The 25,604-nt window shown below is 43.8% G+C and overlaps 1 protein-coding gene across 1 annotated transcript in view; it reads right to left on the bottom strand.

The window, feature by feature from the left end:
• Positions 1-10,118, bottom strand: part of DTWD2 (DTW domain containing 2) — a 170,328-nt gene extending 160,210 nt beyond the window's left edge. The window contains exon 1 of the mRNA XM_030566858.1: positions 9,891-10,118. Within this exon, the coding sequence (XP_030422718.1) occupies positions 9,891-10,039 (149 nt within the window). The 5' untranslated portion in view covers positions 10,040-10,118. The remainder of the gene's footprint in view (positions 1-9,890) is intronic.
• Between the last annotated feature and the right edge of the window lie 15,486 nt (positions 10,119-25,604).

The following is a 25,604-nucleotide window of genomic DNA, read 5'->3' as shown; positions in this document are numbered from 1 at the left end:
AACTGCGGTTAATGGGAACTGCAGGGGCGGTGTCTGTGGACAGGGCGGCACACCTGGCCATACCTCCACACAGGCGCTGAATGGGGAAGGGAGACATGCCGCTGCTTCCAAGAGCTGCTTGAGGTAAGCACCTCCCGGAGCCTGCACTCCTGATCCCCTCCTGTGCCCCAACCTCTTTCCCCAGCCCAGAGCCCACTCCACTCCCCATTTCTGGCCCAACCCCAGATCCTACATACCCAGCCAGTGCCCTCTCCAACCCAATTTTGTAAGCATTCATGGCCCACCATACAATTTCCATACCCAGATGTGGCCCTCGAGCCAAAAAGTTTGCCCACACCTGCTCAACAGGCTAGTAAGTCATTTGTTTAAAATTATGAACCACAGAGGAGTCTCTGTATCAATAGCTGCGTGTGCACACACACAAAACTTAAAAACTGGAGTCACTGATACAGAAGTATTACTTTCAGTGACGGCAGAATTGTTGTGAATTTAGAAGTAGGACGAGTACCTACATCTCACATTTTAAGAAGAAGAAAAAAAAATCAGTGGTTCTGAAGCAATTTGGATACTTAAGATTTTTTTCTAAATAATTAAAGCAAATTTGTTAAAATTCATGTTTAAGTTAAGTATTTATTGGAATCAAGTTCATAAAGTTCAGTAACGTGCCATCAGGAAACTGCAGACATCTTTGTGCTCAGGAAAAGTCTGCTGCCTTTCCACACTTAGTTTTTCATCAAAGAACTTGCAGAAGATGTCATATTCATTATCGATACTATTTGAGCACACTACATTCTTCACAAGCTATACAGCATGCAGGGGTTTTGTGTATTATCTTTCTTCACCAATAGGTCAGTTATCTTCATCAAGCACATGGATAAAGTATAGTACGCCAAAACACTGTTGTATACTTACGATCATACCATAGATTGATCATTTCAGATTTAGTTTTTCTTACACCCACCATCCTTTAAAGTATAAAATGTTTTATCACAACTACGACTCTCGATTAACCATAAACTCACGCAATAAACTTAAATTGCAAATTAAAAAATAACAATTAATTACACTGCTAATAAATTTCAATTGGTATTCTATTGTTTAACTATTTTGCAGCATGTTTTTTCTACATTTTCAAACATATTGATTTCAATTACAAAGATACAAAGTGTACAGTGCTCACTTTATATTTAAATATTTTCACTGTAAAAATGATAAACAGTATTTTTCAGTTCATCTCATACAAGTACTGTAGTGCAATCTCTATCATGAAAGTGCAATTTACAAACGTAGTTTTTTAATTAAATAACTGCACTCAAAAACAGAGTGGATAAAAATTAATGATTTTTAAAAAATAAAAAAAATCAGATTTTTTGATAACATGCTTTTTGAGGAAAAAACCTATCTAAAGATAATTAAAATTAAGATGGATTATAGCTCAAATATATCTCATCATGGAATAGGGACTATAAATTCTAATTCTATACTATGAGACAATATATTCATGTAATGTTTAAGAAAAGTTTTGTAAATGAGTTCCAATAGTTCATGGATTAGGGACCCAATCTTTTGAGGCTCCAGGGGCTTTTGCATAGATTATTTAGGTCAATCTTTCTATCTACCCAATGGGACTCAGTGCTCAGTCTAGAAGATACCATCAGAGATGCTTCGTTTTGCAGTTCTCAAATTGTGGATTTGTGTCTCCAGAGATAATATGCTTGTTAACAGCAAACATCTAAGTAAATACATAAATACAATAAAATATAGAGGTGAGGAATAACAGACCTCCACTCTATTGTCCCTCTGCAAATTTGTGTACACCGAGACAATCCCCTACCTCTCTCAAAGTGAAAAGTTTCAAAAAGCTCAGTGAATAGAAGATTGTTGGGGGCGGAATAGATCTGGACAAGGAGAAGAAGTCTAGAGATAAATGTGAGAAGGGAGGGACAGGCAGTAGAAACAAAAGTGAAATTGTTTGAGCAGCATATTCCAGAAGTCTTGAGGTCTTTCTGGGTGTAGCCTTCATTGATTTGAGATCTACTATACCATTCTCTCACTAGAAGGGAAAACCTATAATGGCAGCAAGAGATGAAAGAGACCCAGCTTGGGAATATTTTAATGAAGGTCCTCTATCTGTGGGTAAGATAGATATGCATGCAAAATGCAAACAGTGCAACAAATAAATGCAAGGCCTGGTTGCCCAGATGAAACATCATGAGAAGTGTTCCTTCTCAGGAAGAAGCTGCTTGAAGATGATAAAAGGAACATGTCTTAACATGCAGGATCTTCAGATTGGTAAACCTTTTTATTTCATACCTCTTTCTTAAGGATTGCCTGTCTTCCTTCTGGACTAGTCTTGAATTCTCATGTTTGAGCAAGAAATATAGTTGTTACTCTATGGTACTATCATTTTAGATGCAGTTGTGATAAAAAATAAGTAGCTGAAATAGGCAGATCTTCCTTTTACAATTTCACCTTTAAAGTAGTACTGAGTGTCAGTGAATGCAATGAGTAATACTAAATGAGCAGTATGGTATAATAATTAAATAACTGCATTGACTTAACATATGGGATTCTGAAGACTATACACCTTCAAGATCACCATCATCACTACGAATGATAGTGTTTCAGTCACATCATGTATGTCACATAGCCACAGTATATCACCTGCAGCAAAAAGAAAAAAAAAAAAAAAAAGAATCTCCATCATCCAGAAACAACCACAGATAAATTTGTGATAAGAACCAGCAGATTACAAAAAGAAGTAATTGATTAAAAAATTGCCCGATTTGTTTATGCAACAAACTCTCCTTTCCATATGATTGAGAACGCACACTTCATTAACAGGGTTCAGTCATTGAGACCAGGATACAGTCCACCTAACAGAGCAGATGTCATGGGCAAATTGCTGCGAAAAGTGTATGAAAGAGAAATTCCGCAGTGTGCAAAAGGTAGATAATGCTGTTTTATTTTTGAATGCAGGTTTTTGTGTACATAATTCTACATTTGTTAGTTAAACTTTCATGATAAAAAGATTGTACTATAGTACTTATATTAGGTGACTTGAAAAGTACTATTTCATTTGTTTTTTTACAGTGCAAATATTTGTAATAAAAAATAAATATAAAGTGACCACTGTACATTTTGTAAGCTGTGTTGTAACTGAAATCGATATATTTGAAAATGTAGAAAACGTCCAAAAATATTTAAATAAATGGTATTATCACAACTTAACCACTTGGCAGCCCTAATCACAACACACAGTATGACAATTATAAAAAGTAGCAATGGCTGTCTTAAAAATATCTTTCACAACAGCAAGAATTATTACTCCTAATCTCGCAAACATAAAAAGATACCTAGGACTGCTTTCACAGATTGCTAGACCTCAATTCACAAGCACACAATTAACACATGAACACAGATCTATTATACATGATATTCCAGACAATTTAAGTTTTTCTTGGTTAAAATCATAGGGCCTGTCCCTGCAAATACTTCTCATGCACAATTCCCTTTGAAGTTTATGGAAGAATTGTGCACATAGCATTTACAGACTTTTAACCAAGATCTGTAACAACAAATTGCTAGATATTGCTTTATGTCATCCTCTTTTATATGACCAACAGCCTTTTTTAAAGCAGCATACTACATTTAGGGAACAGTGATGCACTAGTGTACATAAGAGCACCATTTCCTAACCCTAATGTTGCTCAAAGATTATAATGTTAAAATATCTACATGGTCTCATTTAGAAGATTAGGGTTGAAAGAGACCTCAGGAGGTCTCAAATTGAAATTGTGCTTAAATATAAATATTCAAAGGGGAATATTGTTTGTTTCTTTTATTATAGCTATCAAGATGACATAGAAATTAAATTGGATCTACATTTCCTGATTACAATTAAAAAAAAAAAAAACACCACAGAAAACCAAAAACTTTTGCTAAGCGGGTTGTTTAAATCTTCGGGGAAAAAAATCTTTAAAAATGACAAAGCAATTGCTACTCAGCAATCACCAAAAATTTCAAAATATATGTGAGGAAATCACATCTAAATGTTAAACTCTTTCAAGTTGATGAAACAAAGGGGCCGGATGGTAGGGGTGGTGAGGGAAATCAATAGCTGTCTGTTACTTTCCATTTTGTTAGAGTTAGCAGTCAGTTCTATTAAGTATCAGAGGGGTAGCCGTGTTAGTCCGGATCCGTAAAAGCAGCAAAGAATCCTGTGACACTTTATAGACTAACAGATGTTTTGGAGCATGAGCTTTCGTGGGTGAATACCCACTTCGTCAGATGCATGTAGTGGAAATTTCCAGGGGCAGATATATATCCACTTCCACTATATGCATCTAACAAAGTGGGTATTCACCCACGAAAGCTCATGCTCCAAAACGTCTGTTAGTCTATAAGGTGCCACAGGATTCTTTGCTGCTTTTACAGTTCTATTAAGTATTTTTTGAGACACTTGCTAGACTTACTGACAGCACTTTATATTAATACAAAATAGATAACTTGTATTTTTAAAAAGAGACAGGCTTCAGAGAGCAGCACTCATGTCAATTACGATCATCTGGCTGCTCACTGGACTAGAACTGGCAGAGGGGTGGCATGACAGGCAAGTTCACATTGTATTAACCATGCATCCATGATCCCAGCTAATCCACTATTCTAGTTTAATTGATGGTTTACCCAGCCAGAACCCCACAGGCATGTTTTAAAACAAGGCATACATGTTTTCAACTGAGTTATATTTTGAGCCTATAACAAGCTTAGATAGCTTCTCTGACCAAAACATGTGTTTGGTTGAGTGGGGATTGTAAAAATCAGATTGTGAACTGGCATCAAAACAACATACAAGAAACCAATAATCCATTAACCTAGAACAGACTTTAATCGTCATCTCATAATAAGATCATAAAGATCTCTGATGTCCACTGACATAGACTATATCTATTATTAATATACCAGTATTCTCTGCAGTTTACACATATATATCTTATATTTTCATTTTTTAATGAAAGTACATATCTAGCCCTGTTTGTGAAGATGGTATTCTCTATGTAAACTGATTGTAGGTTGTCTTCCTGAATCTAAAGCCAAGTAGCTCCATTGATTACTCCTGCTTTTCGCTTAGATTTCAATTATTGTGTATTTTATTTCTGCAGATGTTCTTAGCTATGGCCTTGTCTATACACAAACATTGGAGTGTTTTAACTAAGTCTGTTTCTGAATGGTTTAGTGAAAACACCTCGCCTAAAAATGCTTAAATAGGCTTGAGCAATGTATAGTTTACTTTTAAATTAGTGTAACTGGTTTGTAAATAAGGCCTATGTTTGATAAGCACATTTTATTAATCTAAACAAATTTATTTGTACAAAAAATACACCATGAGGCATTAGATGGCAGTATTACATCATTATTCACAACACCACCAGGAATAATTGAAGATTTCTCCCCAATCAATGGATTAAAGTGATTCAAAAGATTCTATTAACTAAGTGGTATTGGAAGTGATTTTGAAGAGTTACTCCTGAGGGCATTCTGCACCAACAAATTAAAAATTCTGTGCACAATATTTTAAAATCCTGAAAATGTTGTCATATAAATATGGAGGCTCCAGCATGGCATTGGGGAGCACAGGCAACTGCCTGCACAGAGGTAGATCACTCTGCAGCTTTTCCTCCCTCCCCCACCCCCCAGACATGGCTCAGCAGTGAGGCTGCACCCAACTCTGACACAGCACAAGGATCAAGTCTCCCCCAAACAGCACCCCAAGGCCCTGCCCCTACATGCTAGGTGCACCAGGTGTGGGCAGGCAGGCTCAGCCTGACAGGATCCAAGTGAGAAGGGACTTAGTGTAGGGGGATCCAGGTGTGCATTGAGAAGCTTCTGTGTGGGGCAATCTGGGTACGGGAGGTGATCTGCATGCACAGGGGCTTGTTGAGTGGTTCTGGGTGCAATGGTAATGAGGCTCTGCAGAGGGGGCCCAAGTGGGAGGGTCTGGTATGAGGGCCTCTGGATGCATGGAGGTTGGGTGGATGGGGGAGAAGTTCCCCGTACAGTGATCCCTTCACCTGCAGCTAAGGAGCGATGGGTGGGGAGTTTACAGAGCTTCCTGTAACCTGGGGAGAAATCTGGGGGTGAGTCTGGCCCAGCCCGATGCCGTGCAGAGGAAGTCTCATCCTCCCCAGCCCAGTCAGACCTAGTAGCTGAGCCCAGTGCAGGGTAGGAGCCACCAGCTGGGTCTTCCCCAGTCCCGCGCCTTGCCCCACATTGATTTACTTCTCAGCCAGTTGCCCTAGGCACCCAAAACTTACTGCTGGGGAGGGTGGCATGACTGCTCTTGTGACTTCCCTTAGCTTCCCTGTCAGAGAGTCATTTTTCTGCGGGGAAGCAAAGAAATCTGCAGAGGACATGAATTCTGCACATGTGCAGTGGTGCAGAATTCTCCCAGGAGTAAAGAGTACACTATAGTTCAAAAGCATACAGAACACAAGACAAACTGACTTCTGACTACAGAAAGATTTTCCAATACTGCTGATATAAGGACGAGTGCTTATAACTCAAACCACGGAATAAATATTAACTATCATTTCACCACCAAGAGTTATATTTTTAATCATGCTCATCTCACAATTGTAAAATCTGCTGTGAAAGTGTTCTTAAAACAAATATGTGCTCATTCACCATCCAAGACTGCTATAACATGAAATATATAGCAGAATGCAGGTAAAACAGAACAAGAGACATAATTCTCCCCCAAGGAGTTCAGTTGCAAATTTAATTAAGGCATTTTTTTTAAAAGAGTATCATCAGCATGGAAGTATGGCCTCTGGAATGGTGGCCAAAGCATGAAAGGGCATACAAATGTTTAGCATATCTGGCATGTAAATTCCTTGCAACACCAGCTACTAAAGTGCAATGTGAATGCCTGTTCTCACTTTCAGGTGACACTGTAAATAAGAAGCAGTCAGCAGTATCTCCCATAAAGGTAAACAAACTTGTCTGTCTTAGCAATTAGCTGAACAAGAAGTAGGACTGAGTGGACTTGTAGGCTCTGAAGTTTTCCCTTTTTTTTTTTGTTACTCAAAAACAAAATAAAAAAAAATCTATATTTGTAAGTATCAAAGGGGTAGCCGTGTTAGTCTGTATTTGTAAGTTACACTTTCATGATAAAGAGATTGTACTACAGAACTTGTCTGAGGTGAAATGAAAAATACTATTTCTTTTGTTTATCCATTCTTACAGTGCAAATGTTTGTAATAAAAATAATAATATAAAGTGAGCATGGTACACTTAGTATTCTGTGTTGTAACAGAAATCAATATATTTGAAAATGTAGGAAAAAAATCCAAAAATATTTAATAAATTGCAGTTGATATTTTATTAACCGTGTGATTAATAGAGTTGTTAAGCCAACTTAAGTCTCCTTGTAGACAGCCCAAGGTCAACAGAAGAAATCTTCCATCAACCTACCTCCTGCCTCTTGGGGAAGTGGACTGCCTATACCAATAGGAGAACGCCTCCCATCACAATAGTGCAGCCATGCTGCTGTAGCGTATTAATCAGACATACCCTGTGATATGAACTGAACAGAGAGCAAGCAGGTGTGAAGAGAGAGAGAGAGAGAAAGAGGGAAAAGTGTTGGGTGGGAGCTCAAGCAAGTTTGGCAGTATTGGCCGGAATCAACCCTTAATCAGTTCACATTAAGAAAACAAGTTACCATATATACTCGTTCATTAGCCCATTCATTTATAAGCCGAGCCCCCCAAGATGATTAGGTAAAAATAGCAAAAACTGTATGACCCTTGAGGTGTAAGGACAGGCTTGACAAAGCCCTGGCTGGGATGATTTAGTTGGGATTGATCTTGCTTTGAGCAGGGGGTTGGACTAGATGACCTCATGAGTTCCCTTCCAACCCTGTTAGTCTATGATTCTATATTTCAGGGGTTGGCAAACTTTGACTCCTGGACGTCAGAGTAAGCAGCTGGCGGGTTGGGACATTTTGTTTACTTGGAGCATCTGCAGGCCCCTCAGCTGGAACCCCTCAGCTCCCTGTGGTCGCAGTTCGCCATTCCCAGCCAATGGGAGCTGCGGGAATGGTGAACCGCGGCCACAGGGAGCCAAGTGGCTCCATGCCTACAGATGCTCCAAGTAAACAAAATGACAATGTATTAGATATTCAATTCAATGATTCCATAGAGTTTAAAATAATCAAATTTTAGTGCAGATCTGTTTATAAGCCGACCCCGCTCTTCGATGCGTCACTTTTTTACCAAAAATATACAGCTTATGAACGAGTAGTATACACAGTAATTAAAAATATCAGTGTTTCTTTAAAGGGAAATACAAGTAAAGGACACTGAGACAGGAGTAACAAGATAATGCAAGAACAAGACAAAGTGATAACAGCAAGAACTACTAAATAGAAGAATCAAGGTTCACTGCACTAATCCAGACTTCACACAAACTAAGTTCTCCCAAGTCTTTTTTTTTTTTTTAATGTCATTCCCTGTTATTTTTCTACTGACACCATGTTATTTTCTGACTTTACTATATGATCCACCAATTTAGATCTTAACGGCTTTGGGGCAATCCTGCATATTAACATACACTGAATATTAAGCATGCACATAAGTGCATGCAGGATTAGGGCTTTAAGGTCCTAGTCACAGCTGTTCAGGATCTGCTGGATTACTACTTGGGTAAACTGATCAAAATCAGGAGAGCACAGGCTGGCAGAAATGACCACTCAAGGTAACTCAACTGTTTTTCCTAGGAATATGTACATAAACTTAAAACCCAAGTTGTGGAGCTAGAATACTGCGCTTTGTTGCCACTTGATGATTACCTCTTCTGGTCATTCCCTCTGGGGCTCCTGGCATTGGCCACTGCAGGAAGACAGGTTATTGGACTAGATAGGCCTTTGGTCTGACCCAGTATGGCTGTTCTTATGTACTATTTGGTACTGAGCTTTCTGGCTCATAGTTACCAGCAGGACTGTAACAGGTGGAGGTTATAATGCTATTGCTGTAATTTCAACTATATATGCACGTATAAGAGTTGGGCCTGTAATACTGACTAATACTGTCTCATTATTTCCTTATACCTGCCCATCCATCTGTATCCACACATCTCCCTCTGTGGAAAGGCTAAGGCAGGGAGTCTCAAACTGGGGGTCAGGACCCCTCAAGGCATCACAAGGTTATTACGTGGGGTGGTCACAAGCTGACAGCCTCCACCCCACTTTACCTCTAACATTTATAATGGTTTTAAACATATAATTTGATTCGTAAGGAGGGATCACACTCAGAGGCTTGCTATGTGAAAGGGGTCACCAGTACAAAAGTTTGGGAACCACTTGGCTAAAGGAACATACATAACAAAAATGCAGCCCCCTCCCCTACTGCACCAGTGAAACGCGTAGAAATGCTTAGGTGAATCCTGTGCTGTACAACCTGTACAGCTCAATGTGCTTTACAAAGGAGATAAGCACATCATCCCCCCCCTCTTTTTTTAGAGAGGGGAAAAGTGAGGCAGGGAGAGGGGAAGTGACTTGGTCAAGGTCAGGCACTGGCAGAGCTGCAGCCCCCCTCCCCAGCAGCTGAAGTCCGCGCCCTAAGCGAACACAAGCATGTGGCTGGTAGCTCAGCAGAGACACTTGCACCTGCAACCCCCACCCTGGCTCGGCTCGGCTCCCCTCGCCTCAGGACTCCCGAAGGCACGTCTCGCCCCACGCCGAAGCCGGACCCGGCGGAGCCCCACGCTGCGGCCCGTGCGCGATGCGACAGACAGCGGCTTGTGTCCTCGCGCTTCCCCCTCCACAACGGCAGGGGGCGCAGCCGCCAGGCCCCGCTGCCCGCCTCGGGCTGACCCCGCGCCCCGCTCCTCACCGGCAGCGGCCGCACTCCGCCCGCCTCACGCAGCGCTCCACGGGCAGCTCCCACAGACCCTCGCAGCCGCCATCTTCCCGCCCCATTGCTGCCTCCGCGGGCCCTTCCGCCGCGCCCGCCTCCTCGCTCCCAGTCGCTGGCGTCTCCATTTCGCCGCCGGCTGGGAGAGCTGCTGCGATGTGGGAGGCAGCCGCCAGGTGGCGCTAAGAGGCCGCGAAAGGCGGCGGTCGGTTGGGAGCCTGGGTAAGGCCGCGGAGGCCCGTCACATGGGGGGGGCAAGCTCTATCGCGGGTCCGCCCCCCGGGCTGTTCAACCAATCACAAGGCCAGATAGGGTCACTATTCCCGCCTTGTGTGGGGGTGGGTGCGGTAGCCGGTGATCCCGGTGCGGAGGTGTCAGCGGAGAGAGGAGGTGGGCGCTGCGCAGCCTTCTCCACTTGCGCCAGAGGCAAGTCCGGGGGAAGGTTCCCGGCAGCGTCTGCGAGGCCAGGATACGCTGCTAGCGAGCCGCTTGTGATAGCCGGGCGTTGCTGTCGCGTCCCCTACAGTGAAACTGACCAGACCTCCTGGGCAGGTGTGCGTATCTGCATTGGCCCGGAGTTATTCCGGATTAACTCCCACGGGTGGCTGTGCTGCTTCTGGAAGCAGGCTGCGTTATTCTGCAGTAGTTTAATTCGCTTTGTTATTCATTTGTATTAGCGTAATCTACAACTGGAGCTAATTCAAAGCTGACTTTATTCCATTTTAGCATTTATATATAGGCAAACATACACACGTCTGCCTCTGTGCTATAGCATATTCTGGTAGAGCCTGCAGTGTAGGCATACCCTATGTGAAAATCTTTGCACGATCAGGCATTAGTGAAAAGTAGATTGGGGGGGGAATTAATTTTTTATACGTTTAGTTTATTGTTAAAAGTTAAGGAACTTTATAATAGTCATAAAATGATGAAAGACAAACACCCAGTGGGCAAACTCTTTTAATAAAACAACACCTTCAAAAGATGAGCCTTGGAACTTAAATCATAACTGATAGACGCTAAAAGTCATGGATTTTAAAAAAAGATACTGGCTTTTTGGCTCATTACAACAATCTAACCCACTACCCTTCTTATTCCTATGACTGCAGACCTGGACTGTTTGCTTGCAATGTGTGTTAACTTATATACGCCTATCTGTTCCACCCTTGTATTTTTCTGAGACACCCTGAATACCTTTCCCAGATCTGAAGAAGAGCTCTTTCTCTTTCTCTTGTCTCTTTCACCAACAGAAGTCCAAAAAAAAAATTACCTCATTCACCTTGTCTCTAATTATAATATGACATTTAATTTGATAGTGCCCCCTTTAAAGTGCCTCATAAAGCTTTTATGGCATCAAGTGTCATTCCCCAGGTGCCATTCTTTGGCTGTAAATACATTCAGATTTTTTCAGTGGTAGTAGCTGTACCTAATTATTAAATATGAACTAAAATGCTTTTTTACCTGCAAGACAAAACTCAGGGATGTGTGTTTCTAAGATTGGCACTAGTCCAGAATGGTTAATATTTTTACACTAAAGCTGACACACAAAATCCACAGGGCAAACATGGGTATTTGTTTAGTAGAAAAATGCTAAATATTTCTTTTTAAATTATAAATTAAAATGAAGCAGTCTTTTATGATTGCATAAAGTGGTTAGATTATGGATGCTTAGGGAACCATAACATTGAATTTCCTGAGTTCTGTGCATTTACGATTAGTTTAACAGTTACATTTATTAAGGCCCTGATCCTGCAAATACCTTTTGAGTGCCTTTATTCATGTATAGGGTGACCAAATGTTCTGTTTTTAAAGGGACAGTCCCATTTTTGGGGACTTTTTCTTATATAGGCGCTTATTACCCCCCATGCCCTGTCCCGTTTTTTTCACAGTTGCTATCTGGTAACCCTACTCATGTAAGAAGGCCGGTGTGTGAAGTTACTTAAACAGTTGTTTTAGAATTGGAGGCTCCTGTTTTGCATTTCATTTTCACTAAAAGAACTCTCTGATATACTGCATTGTTAACTTTCATTTGCATCTTTTTGCAGCTGAGCAATTTGTTGATAGCAGTTTTTCATGCGAGACTTCCCTTTTCTAAGGTTTTGCATTATCACATGTTTAGTGACTAGCCAGAATATCATTCTCACATGGAAAGTCCACTAACTGTGCTGGAAACTACCCTTTTTCTCTTCTGCATTTATCTCTAAACCCTCTCTTTCTCTGTGTGCTTATCAACAACTACTAAGCCTGCAGTTACTGAAAAACCCCTTTTGTTACCACTGGTACTCAAAAGGGAGGTGCCAAATGAGACATTCAGAGTAAATATGCATTTAAGAGGTGGAGAGTAGCATTTAGGAGGATAACCACATATATAATATCAGAGTGAAGTGGGAAATGATCCAGCATTATGTTTTATCAGCCTGACTGAATAGTTGTTTTCCTGACTCATTGCCCAAGCCACAGGTTAACAGCAGCTGATTGGATACTCACCAATGTACGCCACTTGGTTAATAAAACAAATATCTGCATAGTTTCCTTTATTTCTTCTTCTTCTTTTTTTTTTTTTTAACAGATATGTGTATGTCAGAACACAACTGGCTTCAGATTTATAGTTCCATGACCTACAGAAATGTTTAGCAAAAGAGAGCAGTGGTTCTCAAACTTTTGTACTGGTGACCCCTTTCACATAACAAGATTCTGAGTGCGATTTCCCCCCCCCCCCATATCAATTAAAAACACTTTTTAATATATTTAACACCATTATAAATGCTGGAGACAAAGCAGGGTTTGGGGTCCCAACTTCCAGTTTGAGAACCCCTGAGTTAGAGTTTTCTGCTCCAGTGATCAGCTAATGAAGGAGAGGTTATGGGTAATCTAGAGCCTCCCAGGCATCCCTTCCTCAACTACTTGTCAGAAACTTTTGCTGTACAATTGTTGCCTCCAGGACTGACTTTAGGCCTATTCTACCAATTCCCTGAAACGGGCCCTGCGCCAAAGAGGTCCCAGGCCCAGTGAGAATCCCTTCGGTGTCTAGAGGCGCCTTTTTAATTTTTACTCACCTGGCAGCGCTTCGGGTCTCCGACAGCACTTCAGCGGCGAATCCTTCACTCGCTCCGGGTTTTTGGCGACACTTCAGCGGCAGCGGGTCCTTCGCTTGCTCTGGGTCTTCAGCAGCGGGTCCTTCAGTGCCGCCTGGAGTCAGTGAAGGACCCACCTGTCATAACCTTAGTCCCAGATTTGGACCTTAGCGTCCAAAATATGGGGGTTAGCATGAAAACCTCCAAGCTTAGCTACCAGCTTGGACCTGGTACTTGCTGCCACCACCCAAAAAATTAGAGTGTTTTGGGGCACTCTGGTCCCCCTGAAAAACCTTCCCTGGGGACCCCAAGACCCAAATCCCTTGAGTCTCACAACAAAGGGAAATAATCCTTGTTCCCTTCCCCCCTCCAGGTGCTCCTGGAGAGATACACAGACACAAGCTCTGTGAATCCAAACAGAGTGACTCCCCCTCTCCATTTCCAGTCCTGGAAACAAAAGCACTTTCCTCTTCACCCAGAGGGAATGCAAAATCAGGCTAGCAAATCCAACACACACAGATCTCCCCCCTGATTTCTTCCTCCCACCAATTCCCTGGTGAGTACAGACTCAATTTCCCTGAAGTAAAGAAAAACTCCAACAGGTCTTAAAAGAAAGCTTTATATAAAAAAGAAAGAAAAATACATACAAATGGTCTCTCTGTATTAAGGTGACAAAATACAGGGTCAATTGCTTAAAAGAATATTGAATAAACAGCCTTATTCAAAAAGAATACAAATCAAAGCACTCCAGCACTTATATTCATGCAACTACCAAAGAAAAGAAACCATATAACTTACTATCTGATCTCTTTGTCCTTACACTTAGAAACAGAAGATTAGAAAACAGAACTACTTCTCCAAAGCTCAGAGAAAGCAGGCAGACAGAAAACAAAGACTCAGACACAAACTTCCCTCCACCCAGAGTTGAAAAAATCCGGTTTCCTGATTGGTCCTCTGGTCAGGTGCTTCAGGTGAAAGAGACATTAACCCTTAGCTATCTGTTTATGACACCAATTCCCCGAAATGGGCCCTGTGCCAAAGAGGTCCCAGGCCCAGTGAGAATCCCTTCGGTGTCTAGAGGCGCCTTTTTAATTTTTACTCACCTGGCAGCGCTTCGGGTCTCCGACAGCACTTCAGCGGCGAGTCCTTCACTCGCTCCGGGTTTTTGGCGACACTTCAGCGGCAGCGGGTCCTTCGCTTGCTCTGGGTCTTCGGCAGCGGGTCCTTCAGTGCCGCCTGGAGTGAGTGAAGGACCCACCACCAAAGTGCCGCCGAAGACTCGGAGCGCCGCCCGGTGAGTACAAGCCCCACATGTTTTTTTACATGTGTGTTTGATTTTTTTTTAGTCCTCCCTGCTGGGGCCCGTCGAAACTGTTTGAATTGGGCCCCGCCTTCCTAAAGCCGGCCCTGGTTGCCACCCCACCCTTACTGTGGGCTCCCATAATCTATTTTTATTGTATTTTTAATTTTATATATTGCTTCTCTTGTAGATGACATATAGAAGCTTTATAGGAAAACAGTCAGAAAATCAGTCATAGTAATTCTGGCAACGATGCTCATAAGGTAATAATTAACCTCCTTGACTCAATCCAGTTTTTGGGTTTTGGTTTTATATATATATATATATAAATATATATATATAAATATATATATATATATATATATATAAATAGATCAACAAATTTAATTTAACATCATTCTAAGTAGACAGTATTTCTGTGTCTGTGAGATATAGTTACAGATTCTTTTTGTGTTACTTGTGTTACTTGTCAGTGCTACTTGTCAGAAGAGTTCCCATGAGAGTTGAGAAATAAAAACCCTAGATTTAAAGAGCCCGCTTCACTTTTAAATGATTGGACAGACTGACATAGCATTTAACTGTGAGTGCAGTTACTACTTTTCCTTAAAGTGAGCCAATGAGGCTCCTGTACAAAGTTACAGTCAATCTCTTTCTTCTCTTCCCTGCCACAAAAAAAGACTAAGGGCTTGGCTACACTACAGAGTTGCAGCGCTGGTGAGGGGGTTACAGCGCTGCAACTTAGGATGTGGCCACACTTGCAAAGCACGGCCAGCGCTGCAACTCCCTGGTTGCAGCGCTGGCTGTACACCCGGTTGAGCCTCGGGTGTAGGGGATCCAGCGCTGGTCAGCAAATGTGGACACCCACCAGCGCTTTTATTGACCTCCGTGGTATAAGGAGGTATCCCAGCATACCTTAGAAGCCTCTCTGGTAATCATGCACACTCCACTGCCCTGGGCTCAGCTGACCCCTCCTTTAAATGCCCTGGGAATTTTAAAAATCCCCTTCCTGTTTGCTCAGCCAGGTGTGGAGTGCAATCAATCATTCAATCAATCAGCGACCATGCCTCCACGCCCCAAACGAGCCCCAACATGGAACAATTCCGAGCTGCAGGACCTCATCAGTGTTTGGGGTGAGGAGGCTGTGCAAGCACAGCTGCGCTCCAGAAGGAGAAATTATGATACCTATGGGCAGATATCACAGTCCTTGATGAGAAGGGGCCATGAACAGGATACATTGCAGTGCAGGGTCAAAATAAAAGAGCTGAGGAGTGCTTACTGCAAAGCCCGTGAGGGAAAACGCCGCTCAGGAGCTGCCCCCATGACCTGCCATTTTTACCAGGAGCTGGATGCCATACTTGGGTGTGACACCACTGCCAATCCGAGGACCACGATGGAGAGTTCAGAGCAGGGAGAAGTGGGGGAGGATGTAGAGGAAGCCGACAGTGAGGCTACTGGCGTGGAGGGAGACAGCCCGAAGTCCCAGGACACATGCAGCCAGGAGCTCTTCTCAAGCCAGGAGGAGGCTAGCCAGTCACAGCAGCAGGAAGTTGCTGGTGAGGAAGAAGCTGCGGAGCATGCTCGGGGTAAGCAGATTTTTATGTTTTGGGAGAGGAGGGTTTGGGTTATGGCTGCCTGCATGCATGCCTAAACGTGGAATAGCCCATTGATTTGCTCTATCATGTCTCTGTAATCTGCCTCGGTAATCTCTTGAAAAGTTGCAGCCAGAGCGTGGGCAATGTGCTTTTGCAAGTTTATAGGGAGAGCCACCGTAGTCCTTGTCCCGGTCAGGCTAACTCATCCGATCCACTGTGCAGCGAGGGGTGGGGGGACCATGGCTGCACACAGGCAAGCTGCATGGGGCCAGGGCGGAATCCACATTTCTGTAGAAGACCCTCCCTCTCTTCCCAGGTAACACGCAGCAGTGATATATCTGGCAGTAGGAAACCTTGTTGAGAATTTAGGGATACTTGAGTGCAGGGCGCCAGGTACGCGGTCCCCCCCACAGCCCCGCGGTGCGTTCCGGTCTCCCCACCCCCTTCCCAGCAGGCAGCCAGCCCCGCGATGCGCTCCATTCTTCCCCCACCCCTTCCCAGCACGTAGCTAGCCCCGCGGTGCCCTCCTGTCTCCCCTCCCGCTTCCCAGCAGGCATCCAGTCCCGCGGTGCGCTCTGGTCTTCTCCCCCCCCCATTCCCAGCACGTAGCTAGCCCCGCGGTGCGCTCCGGTCTCCCCTCCCCCTTCCCAGCAGGCATCCAGCTCCGCGGTGCGCTCCAGTGTTCCCCCACCTCCCTCCCAGCACGTAGCTAGCCCCGCGGTGCGCTCCGGTGTTCCCCCACCCCCCTCCCAGCAGGCATCCAGTTCCGCGGTGCGCTCCGGTCTCCCCTCCCCCTTCCCAGCAGGCATCCAGCCCAGCGGTGCGCTCCAGTGTTCCCCCACCCCCTTCCCAGCAGGCATCCAGCCCCGCGGTGCGCTCCGGTCTCCCCTCCCCCTTCCCAGCAGGCATCCAGCCCCGCGGTGTGCTCCAGTGTTCCCCCACCCGCCTCCCAGCAGGCATCCCGCCCCACGGTGCGCTCTGGTGTTCCCCCACCCTTCCCAGCAGGCAGCCAGCACAGCTGTGCGTTTCCCCCATTAACGCGGACCACCCTTCCCCCCGCCAGCAGCTCGCCACCTTCCTGTTCACTACTGTCCCCTGTGCAGGACACCAGCTACCTTCTGTACCCAGTGCAGATAAACCCCAGTGACCCATCGGTCAATTCCCCCTCCCAGGTGCACTCGGGGCAGAAACACTCACCCCATTGCTCGCCATGACTTAGCTTCCCTGGCCTCTCTGTGTTATGTGAGGTATGTGGGAAGGATGCTACAAAAAGTCTAAAAACTCCTTCACTGTGTGATAATAAACAATGTAGCCTCTGTGTATTACATGGTTCCATCTTTGTTTTTTCTAGTGACCTTGACTAATGCAGCCGGATCACTGGCCTCACGTCGCTTGCAGAACTTGAGAAGAAATCCCAGAAAATCAAAAGAAGAATTGATCAAAGCAGTTATGAATCACTACAACAGAGAAAGTAGGAAGACACAGGAATGGAGAGAGAAAATGTATGAATGGAGAGAGAAAATGTATGACTGGAGGCAAACAGAAAGCAGGAGAAAGGAATTGGCTATCAAAAAAACCTCAAAGCAGATGATAAGCCTCCTGGCTCGCCAAACTGACTCTTTCGAGTCTCTCATAGCCATGCAGGCAGATATGTACCGTGGTAACCTACAGCCCTCCCAAAGCTCTCTTTCTAGTTCCCCAGTATTTGCACAAAACAGCTCTCTCCAGCAGCCAGTTTCTTATTACCCCCAGCTGCCCCCAACACCTGTACGATCACCTACCAGCCCTGATAACTATAATTCTTACCCTGTGCACTCCACCCCCATTACCCTGCAGCATAGTAATCCTGAAGTGCAGCAGACATTGAACAGTAATCCAAACAGGACATATTCAAACCTCTGAATGTACAGTCCACCACCCTAAGCCCCCTGGCCTTTTATGTACTGTATTTTGAATAAAGGATTTTATGGCTTTTACAATACGTTTTATTATTGCAGGAAGTGGTAAATATTGTACACCAAGGTAGAACGAAGCACAGCAAAGGCACCAAACATTACTGTTGGCTCTCAGCATCAAATTGCTCCCTTAAAGCATCCCTAATCCTTGAAGCCCTTTCCTGGGCCTCCCTAGTAGCCCTGCTCTCTGGCTGTGCAAATTCATCCTCTAGGCGTCGAACCTCGGAGGTCCATTCCTCACTGAATCTTTCACCCTTCCCTTCACAAATATTATGGAGGGTACAGCACGCGGATATAACAGCGGAGATGCTGCTTTCCCCCAAATCTAGCTTCCCATAAAGACACCTCCAGCGCCCTTTCAAACGGCCAAAAGTACACTCCAGAGTCATTCTGCACCGGCTCAGCCTGTAGTTGAACCGGTCCTTGCTCCTGTTAAGCTTCCCTGTATACGGTTTCATGAGCCATGGCATTAAGGGGTCTCCAAGGATCACAGTGGGCATTTCGACGTCCCCTACTGTGATCTTGCGGTCTGGGAAAAAAGTCCCGGCCCTCAGCCTCCTGAACAGGGAACTGTTCCGAAAGATGCGTGTATCGTGCACCTTTCCAGGCCATCCTGAGTAAATGTCAGTGAAACGCCCACGGTGATCCACAAGCGCTTGCAGAACCACGGAGAAATACCCCTTGCGATTAACGTACTCTGATGCCAGGTGGTGTGGGGACAGAATAGGAATATGCGTCCCATCTATTGCCCCTCCACAGTTAGGGAAGCCCATTTCTGCAAAGCCATCCACAATTTCCTGCACGTTCCCAAGAGTCACAGTTCTTCTTAGCAGGGTGCGATTAATGGCTGTGCAAACTTGCATCAGCACCATTCCAACAGTGGACTTTCCCACTCCAAACTGGTTCGCCACCGATCAGTAGCTGTCTGGAGTTGCCAGCTTCCAGATTGCAATAGCCACCCTCTTCTCCACTGGCAGGGCAGCTCTCAATCTCGTGTCCCTGCGCCGCAGGGTAGGGGCGAGCTCAGCACACAGTGACATTGTCAATAAACTAGTCCCAAATTTGGACCTTAGCATCCAAAATATGGGGGTTAGCATGAAAACCTCCAAGCTTAGTTACAAGTTGGACCTGGTACTGCTGCCACCACCCAAAAAATTAGAGTGTTTTGGGGCACTCTGGTCCCCACAAAAGCCTTTCCTGGGGACCCCAAGACCCAAATCCCTTGAGTCTCACAACAAAGGGAAATAATCCTTTCCCCCCCCCCCAGGTGCTCCTGGAGAGATACACAGAGCAACCTCCATGAATCTAAGCAGAGGGAGTTCACCCTCTCTAATTCCAGTCCTGGAACAAAAAGCACTTCTCTCTTCACCCAGAGGGAATGCAAAGTCAGGCTAGTAAATTTAACACACACAGATTTTCCTCTGACTTCTTCCTCCCACCAATTCCCTGGTGAGTACAGACTCAATTTCCCTGAAGTTCCTCACTAAAGAAAAACTCCAACAGGTCTTAAAAGAAAGCTTTATATAAAAAAGAAAGAAAAATACATAAAAATGGTTTCTCTGTATTAAGGTGACAAATACAGGGTCATTTGCTTAAAAGAATATTGAATAAACAGCCTTATTCAAAAAGAATACAATTTAAAGCACTCCAGCAACTATAGACATGTAAATACAAAAGCAAACCCTTTCTGCTAAAAAGCCCCTAGCAGAGAAAAGAAAAATATAATATTTTTACTGGCTTTTGGATTTTATTTATGCCACCCCTGCCACCATGTCAATAACCTAGTCCCAGATTTGGACCTTAGCGTCCAAAACATGGGGGTTATCATGAAAACCTCCAAGCTTAGTTACCAGCTTGGACCTGGTACTGCTGCCACCACCCAAAAAATTAGAGTGTTTTGGGGCACTCTGGTCCCCACAAAAGCCTTTCCTGGGGACCCCAAGACCCAAATCCCTTGAGTCTCACAACAAAGGGAAATAATCCTTTTCCCTTCCCCCCCCCCCCTCCAGGTGCTCCTAGAGAGATACACAGAGCATCCTCTGTGAATCTAAGCAGAGGGAGTTCACCCTCTCTAATTCCAGTCCTGGAACAAAAAGCACTTCTCTCTTCACCCAGAGGGAATGCAAAGTCAGGCTAATAAATCTAACACACACAGATTTTCCTCTGACTTCTTCCTCCCACCAATTCCCTGGTGAGTACAGACTCAATTTCCCTGAAGTTCCTCACTAAAGAAAAACTCCAACAGGTCTTAAAAGAAAGCTTTATATAAAAAAGAAAGAAAAATACATAAAAATGGTTTCTCTGTATTAAGGTGACAAATACAGGGTCATTTGCTTAAAAGATTATTGAATAAACAGCCTTATTCAAAAAGAATACAATTTAAAGCACTCCAGCAACTATAGACATGTACATACAAAAGAAAAAAACCATATAACTTACTATTTGATTTCTTTGTACTTACAACTGGGAAACAGAAGATTAGAAAAGCAGGAAATAGAAAAATCCTTCTCTAGCTGAGAGAGATTCAGGCAGAAGACAAAGAACTCAGACACAAACTTCCCTTCACCCAGAGTTGAAAAAAATCCTGTTTCCTGATTGGTCCTCTGGTCAGGTGCTTCAGGTTACTTTTTTTTTCAGGTGAAAGAGACATTAACCCTTAGCTATCTGTTTATAACAGACATGAAAGTGGCTTTTCTCATCCTAAAGTTCTGCAGCCACTGCTCGTCATCCCAGGCTTGCAGGACGATGTGATCCCACCACTGAGTGCTGGTTTCCCGAGCCCAAAGGCGCCGTTCCACGGTGCTGAGCACATCTGTTACTGCCACAAGCAATTGAGTGTCTTGAGTGTCAGGCGTTTCAATATCATCGTCTGACTCCTCACTGTCACTTTGCAGCTGAAGGAATAGCTCCACTGCCATGCGTGATGTGCTGGCAACATTCATCAGCAAGGTCCTCAGCAGCTCAGGCTCCATTTATAACAAAAATCTCAGAAATCGCGCTGCAGAATCACAATGCCGCCAAACTGCTCAGAATGTGTAGCAAAGCACCACGGGGCGTTGGAACAGGAAGCAGAAAGACCCGCACACTTCCTTCCCCTTCCCACAAGCCACAGCGCCAAAATGGGACGAAGTGCTCTGTGGGATAGCTGCCCACAATGCACCACTCCCAACAGCGCTGCAAGTGCTGTAAATGTGGCCACACTGCAGCGCTGGTAGCTGTCAGTGTGGCCACACTGCAGCGCTGGCCCTACATAGCTGTACGAACACAGCTGTAACTACCAGCGCTGCAAAACTGTAAGTGTAGCCATACTCTACGGGTGAAATCCTTTCCACAAGGTAGTCAAGGGGAGTTTTGCTTTTGACTTCACTGGAGCCAGGATTTCACCCTGAGTGTCTGTTTAATCACAACTCAACTTCCTTTAGTTAAGGGAGCATTTGTTCTGCACTGTGTTTTCCTAACCACTAGTTTGTGGGCTTAGTGATTCATAGAGAGCTAGCTGCTGCTATGGTGCTGGCTCTTCTTGTTTTCTTTCTTAATATTACTTTTGCATGTGATCAGCTATTGTATTCTATTGTGAGGGAATATGTGTGAAGAAACCTGTGTGATCATCAATGGGCAGGGAGGTGACTGAGACAATCTCACTACTCCGATGTGTGGTTCAGTCTCTGAAAAAGTTTGAGAACCTCAGTTTGACACTACTAAACATGTATTTAAATATAATTAAATGAACATGATTTTTGAGAAGTCCTTCAAAAATAAAACCAGAACCTTTCTTCTGTGTGACTGAAGAGTGCATTGTTAACAGAAAATTAACAATGTTTAACAGTATTGTTGTCAAGTACTAAACATGCCAAATAAAATGCCAGCTTTTTTAGAGCTGCTTGTGTGTCATTCACGTAAATGAGTTTGTTCCAGTTAAGGAATGACTCATTAAAGTAATGTTCATTAATAACTACAAATTACTAATATTCAGCATTGTGCATATGTAAATAAAAAATAATTAACAAAGGTGTTCACTGCCTACTGTACTAACCTCAAGAATATTGTCATCATTTTATGGTCTTTTTTTAGAAATAGTTTTGGTTACAAAATAGACAGCAGATTATTTCAAATTCTCATCTGACTTTCTTTTCCTGACACATTCTTTCTGAACTGTTAGTTGAAGCTAATCTTCAACCTCAAGTGAAATGTACTAATGCAAAACTTTCATGAAAGTAACAAACTTTGGTACTGCTTTTTGGTAATTTGCTAGTTTGTTAAATGTCACTGGCAATAACTCCGTACCATTGATAGTTTTGCTGCATGTATCATAGTCTTGGCAGTGGGAGTAGATAAAACTACTGTATGTAAAACAGGATACATATGAAGTGCTGACCTTTCCCCTTTCCTGCTAATCAGATGTTTGAGTAAATGTTTTGTATTAAGTCTCTTTAAATGGGCAAAGGGAGAGAAAATGTGCTCACCGCAACTGAATGAGGTGTGTCCTTGTCCAGCGGGCCAGAAGAAAAGGAGTTGTAAGGGGGTCTCCTCTGTAATTGAGTAGCAGAGGTGGGAGGAAGGAGAAAACTTAACTAAACCAAGCAGGAAGGAACAGAAAATGGCTGGACCGTTTGGGGAGTACTGCTCTTTCTGGTGCCCTCAGCAGGGTGAGTATTTATACCTTGGGCAGTTGGGTCACAGAAACTCCCTCAAGATTGTCACTAGATGTGCTGGGATACTACTGAGAACAAACCCTCTGCCAGAAGAGGCTTCCCTCCACTCCTGTCTTTCTGAGTTGGACGCTATAGTCAGTTTCAGCACAGACCCAGGGGTTGGGCCACACCTCTCTGCAGTTCACTGAAACTGAGATCTACTCAGCTCAGGGGCTTCTTAGTTAACAGGGACTTTCCCAGCACCCAGTATTCGGTCTTTCTGGGAGCCTAAACCCTGAATAGATTCCATTTTACTCTATGTAAAGCTTATACAGGGTAAACTCATAAACTGTCCACCCTCTATAACACTGATAGAGAGATATGCACAACTGTTTGCTCCCCCAGGTATTAATTACTTACTCTGGGTCATTTAGTAAGCAAAAGTGATTTTATTAAGTATAACAAGTAGGATTTAAGTGGTTCCAAGTAATAACAGACAGAACAAAGTAAGTTATCAAGAAAAATGAAACCAAACATGCAAGTCTAAGCCTAATATATTAAGAAACTGCATACAAGTAAATCTCACCCTAGAAATGTTCCAGTAAGCTTCTTTCACAGACAGGACTCCTTCCTAGTTTGGGTCCAGCAAACTGTCTTTTGTTCCAGTTTCTTTCAGGCATCTCTTGGGGGTGGAGAGGCCATCTCTTAAGCCAGCTGAAGACAAAATGGAGGGGTTTCTAAGACTTTCTGTAGTCTCTCTCTTGTGGGCAGAAACCCCTTTGTTCTTCTATGCAAAGTCACAGCAACAAGATGGAGTTTGTAGCCACCTGGGCAAGTCACATGTCCATGAATGATTCTGCTTTTTGCAGGCCGATGCCATCGTTTACATATTAGTTTGAATGTTCCCAGGAAAGCTCAGATGTGTATTGCCGTCTCCCAAAGTCCATTGTCAGTTTAGTGTTTCTTGATTGGGCACTTACTGAGAATAATCCTTTCTCAAGAAGTTGACCAAATGCTTCACTGAGGCTACTTAGAAACAAACATATTGAGATACAAGTACATAGCCAATATTCACAACTTCGGCCTTGGCTACACTCACACTTTACAGCGCTGCAACTGGGGTGTGAAAAAACACCCCCCTGAGCGCTGCAAGATACAGCGCTGTAAAGCATCAGTGTAATCAGGGCAGCAGCGCTTGGGAGAGCGGTTCCCAGCGCTGCACGCTACACCCGTAAGGGATGTGGTTTACATGGAGCGCTGGGAAAGCTCTCTCCCAGAGCTGCCGCTCTGACTACACTCACACTTCAAAGCGCTGCTGTGGCAGCGCTCCCGCAGCGCTGCCGGGGCAGCGCTTTGAAATTCCAAATGTAGCCATACCCTTTAACTACAAAAATAATACACACATACAGACAGAATAATCATAATTAGCAAACTACAACCTTTCCACAAACACCCCACTTGACCTCTGTACAAGACCTGGTGCAACCATAGGACCCTGGTTGCAACAATGATCTATACAGTCACGGTTCATGTCAACAAAGTCACACCATAGAAGTCCTCTCTCATGGTAGTCAGCCTGGTGTAAAGCAGTGAAAAGGGACTTGTCTCCCAGTCTGGTAACCCAGCATGTGAACATGTTTAGTTTCTTAGACCCAGTCTATGTAGGGTTGACAGCCCTCCAGTATTGGTCTGGAGTCTCCCAGAATTTGCATCGATCTCTCAGTTGTTATGCTATACAAAGCACATGGGATCTTTTATAGAGGAGAAGGCAAAAACGCCACATTTATTGAGAATACAGCAGTTAGCATATGCTTTTTAGTCATACACATACATACAGATGCACAGAGTCCTGCCAGTTGATGTTTATAGTTACCAGTCCAGAGTCTGGATCAATCTAGTGGCCAACCAGATTGGTCGCAGAGGGGAGCCGGGCTCTTTCGGTCGCAATCCAATGCTCCTGGAGTGTGGCAAGACGAACCCAAAGCCCCATGGCAGAGCACCCTGTTCTTATAGTCTTTTTTCTTCATTGAAGTCTATGGATTTTGCTGTGTCAGTTTCTGGCTGGTTACTTCTTAATTGGTGTATCTTTTGATGTAAACATTCCAATACACCTCAGAGAGGGTCATCCTGTCCTTTGTTCCAATTTAATCAATTGTCCTTAGGGATGCCAGCCTTCACCTCAGGGTTGTCAATCTGCCCTTCATTATGGATATGCGGGCGTTGATGGTTCTCTGATGTCATTTAAGTCTATTCACTCCTTCTTACTTGACCATCTGGCTATGACAATGGCCTTCACACCTTATCTTTTCCTGATGCATACATTCCTCATTCACGCAGTCTTTTACAGTTAAAAGTATACAGCAGTTTTTATGTTGAGCAAGAAAAGGCATTGTAAATTAAGCTTTTCTAAATCTTATAATTAAAACAATTTACACTGGGGCCCAGGCCCTCAAAGTTTCTCTAATCTCCGTAACATAGACACAATACAAGATCCTGTGTCTTACTTTCTAAACCTTAAAACAAATAAATTATATTTAACTAAAGTGCCTAATTTGTAATACATGTAGGAAACCATAGTAGACATTATAACTTATCCTAAAACAAAAGGGTGACCATAATCAGTCATAACAATTGTTCTGGTCTATCATTCCTTTCTGCTATTCAAAAAGGGAGGCTGGCAGGATGAAATCAAATCATACGTTAATTCTCATAGTACAATTATAAAATCCTGCTCCTACACAGTGACTATTGAAAGCAATACAGGAGATTTTAATAGGGTATTTTAAGAAAATGACATTATGTCATGTTGGGGAAAAAGATCTCCCAGAATAGCTTCAGTCAGAGTTGGCAACCCTAGGTCTGTTCTACAGCGTCAGGTCGACATAAGGCAGCTTGCATTGATCTAACTCTGTAAGTGTCTAGACTAAAATGTGGCTCCTACCGATGTAACTCGCCCCTACACCAACTTAGGCCATGTCTACACTTACAGTTTTGCAGCGCTGGTAGTTACAGCTGTGTTCGTACAGCTGTGTAGGGCCAGCGCTGCAGTGTGGCCACACTGACAGCTACCAGCACTGCAGTGTGGCCACATTTACAGCACTTGCAGCGCTGTTGGGAGTGGTGCATTGTGGGCAGCTATCCCAC

The sequence above is a fragment of the Gopherus evgoodei genome, chromosome 6 (assembly GCF_007399415.2).
Source record: "Gopherus evgoodei ecotype Sinaloan lineage chromosome 6, rGopEvg1_v1.p, whole genome shotgun sequence".
NCBI lineage: Eukaryota > Metazoa > Chordata > Testudines > Testudinidae > Gopherus > Gopherus evgoodei.
This window is presented reverse-complemented; position numbering and strand designations above follow the sequence as displayed.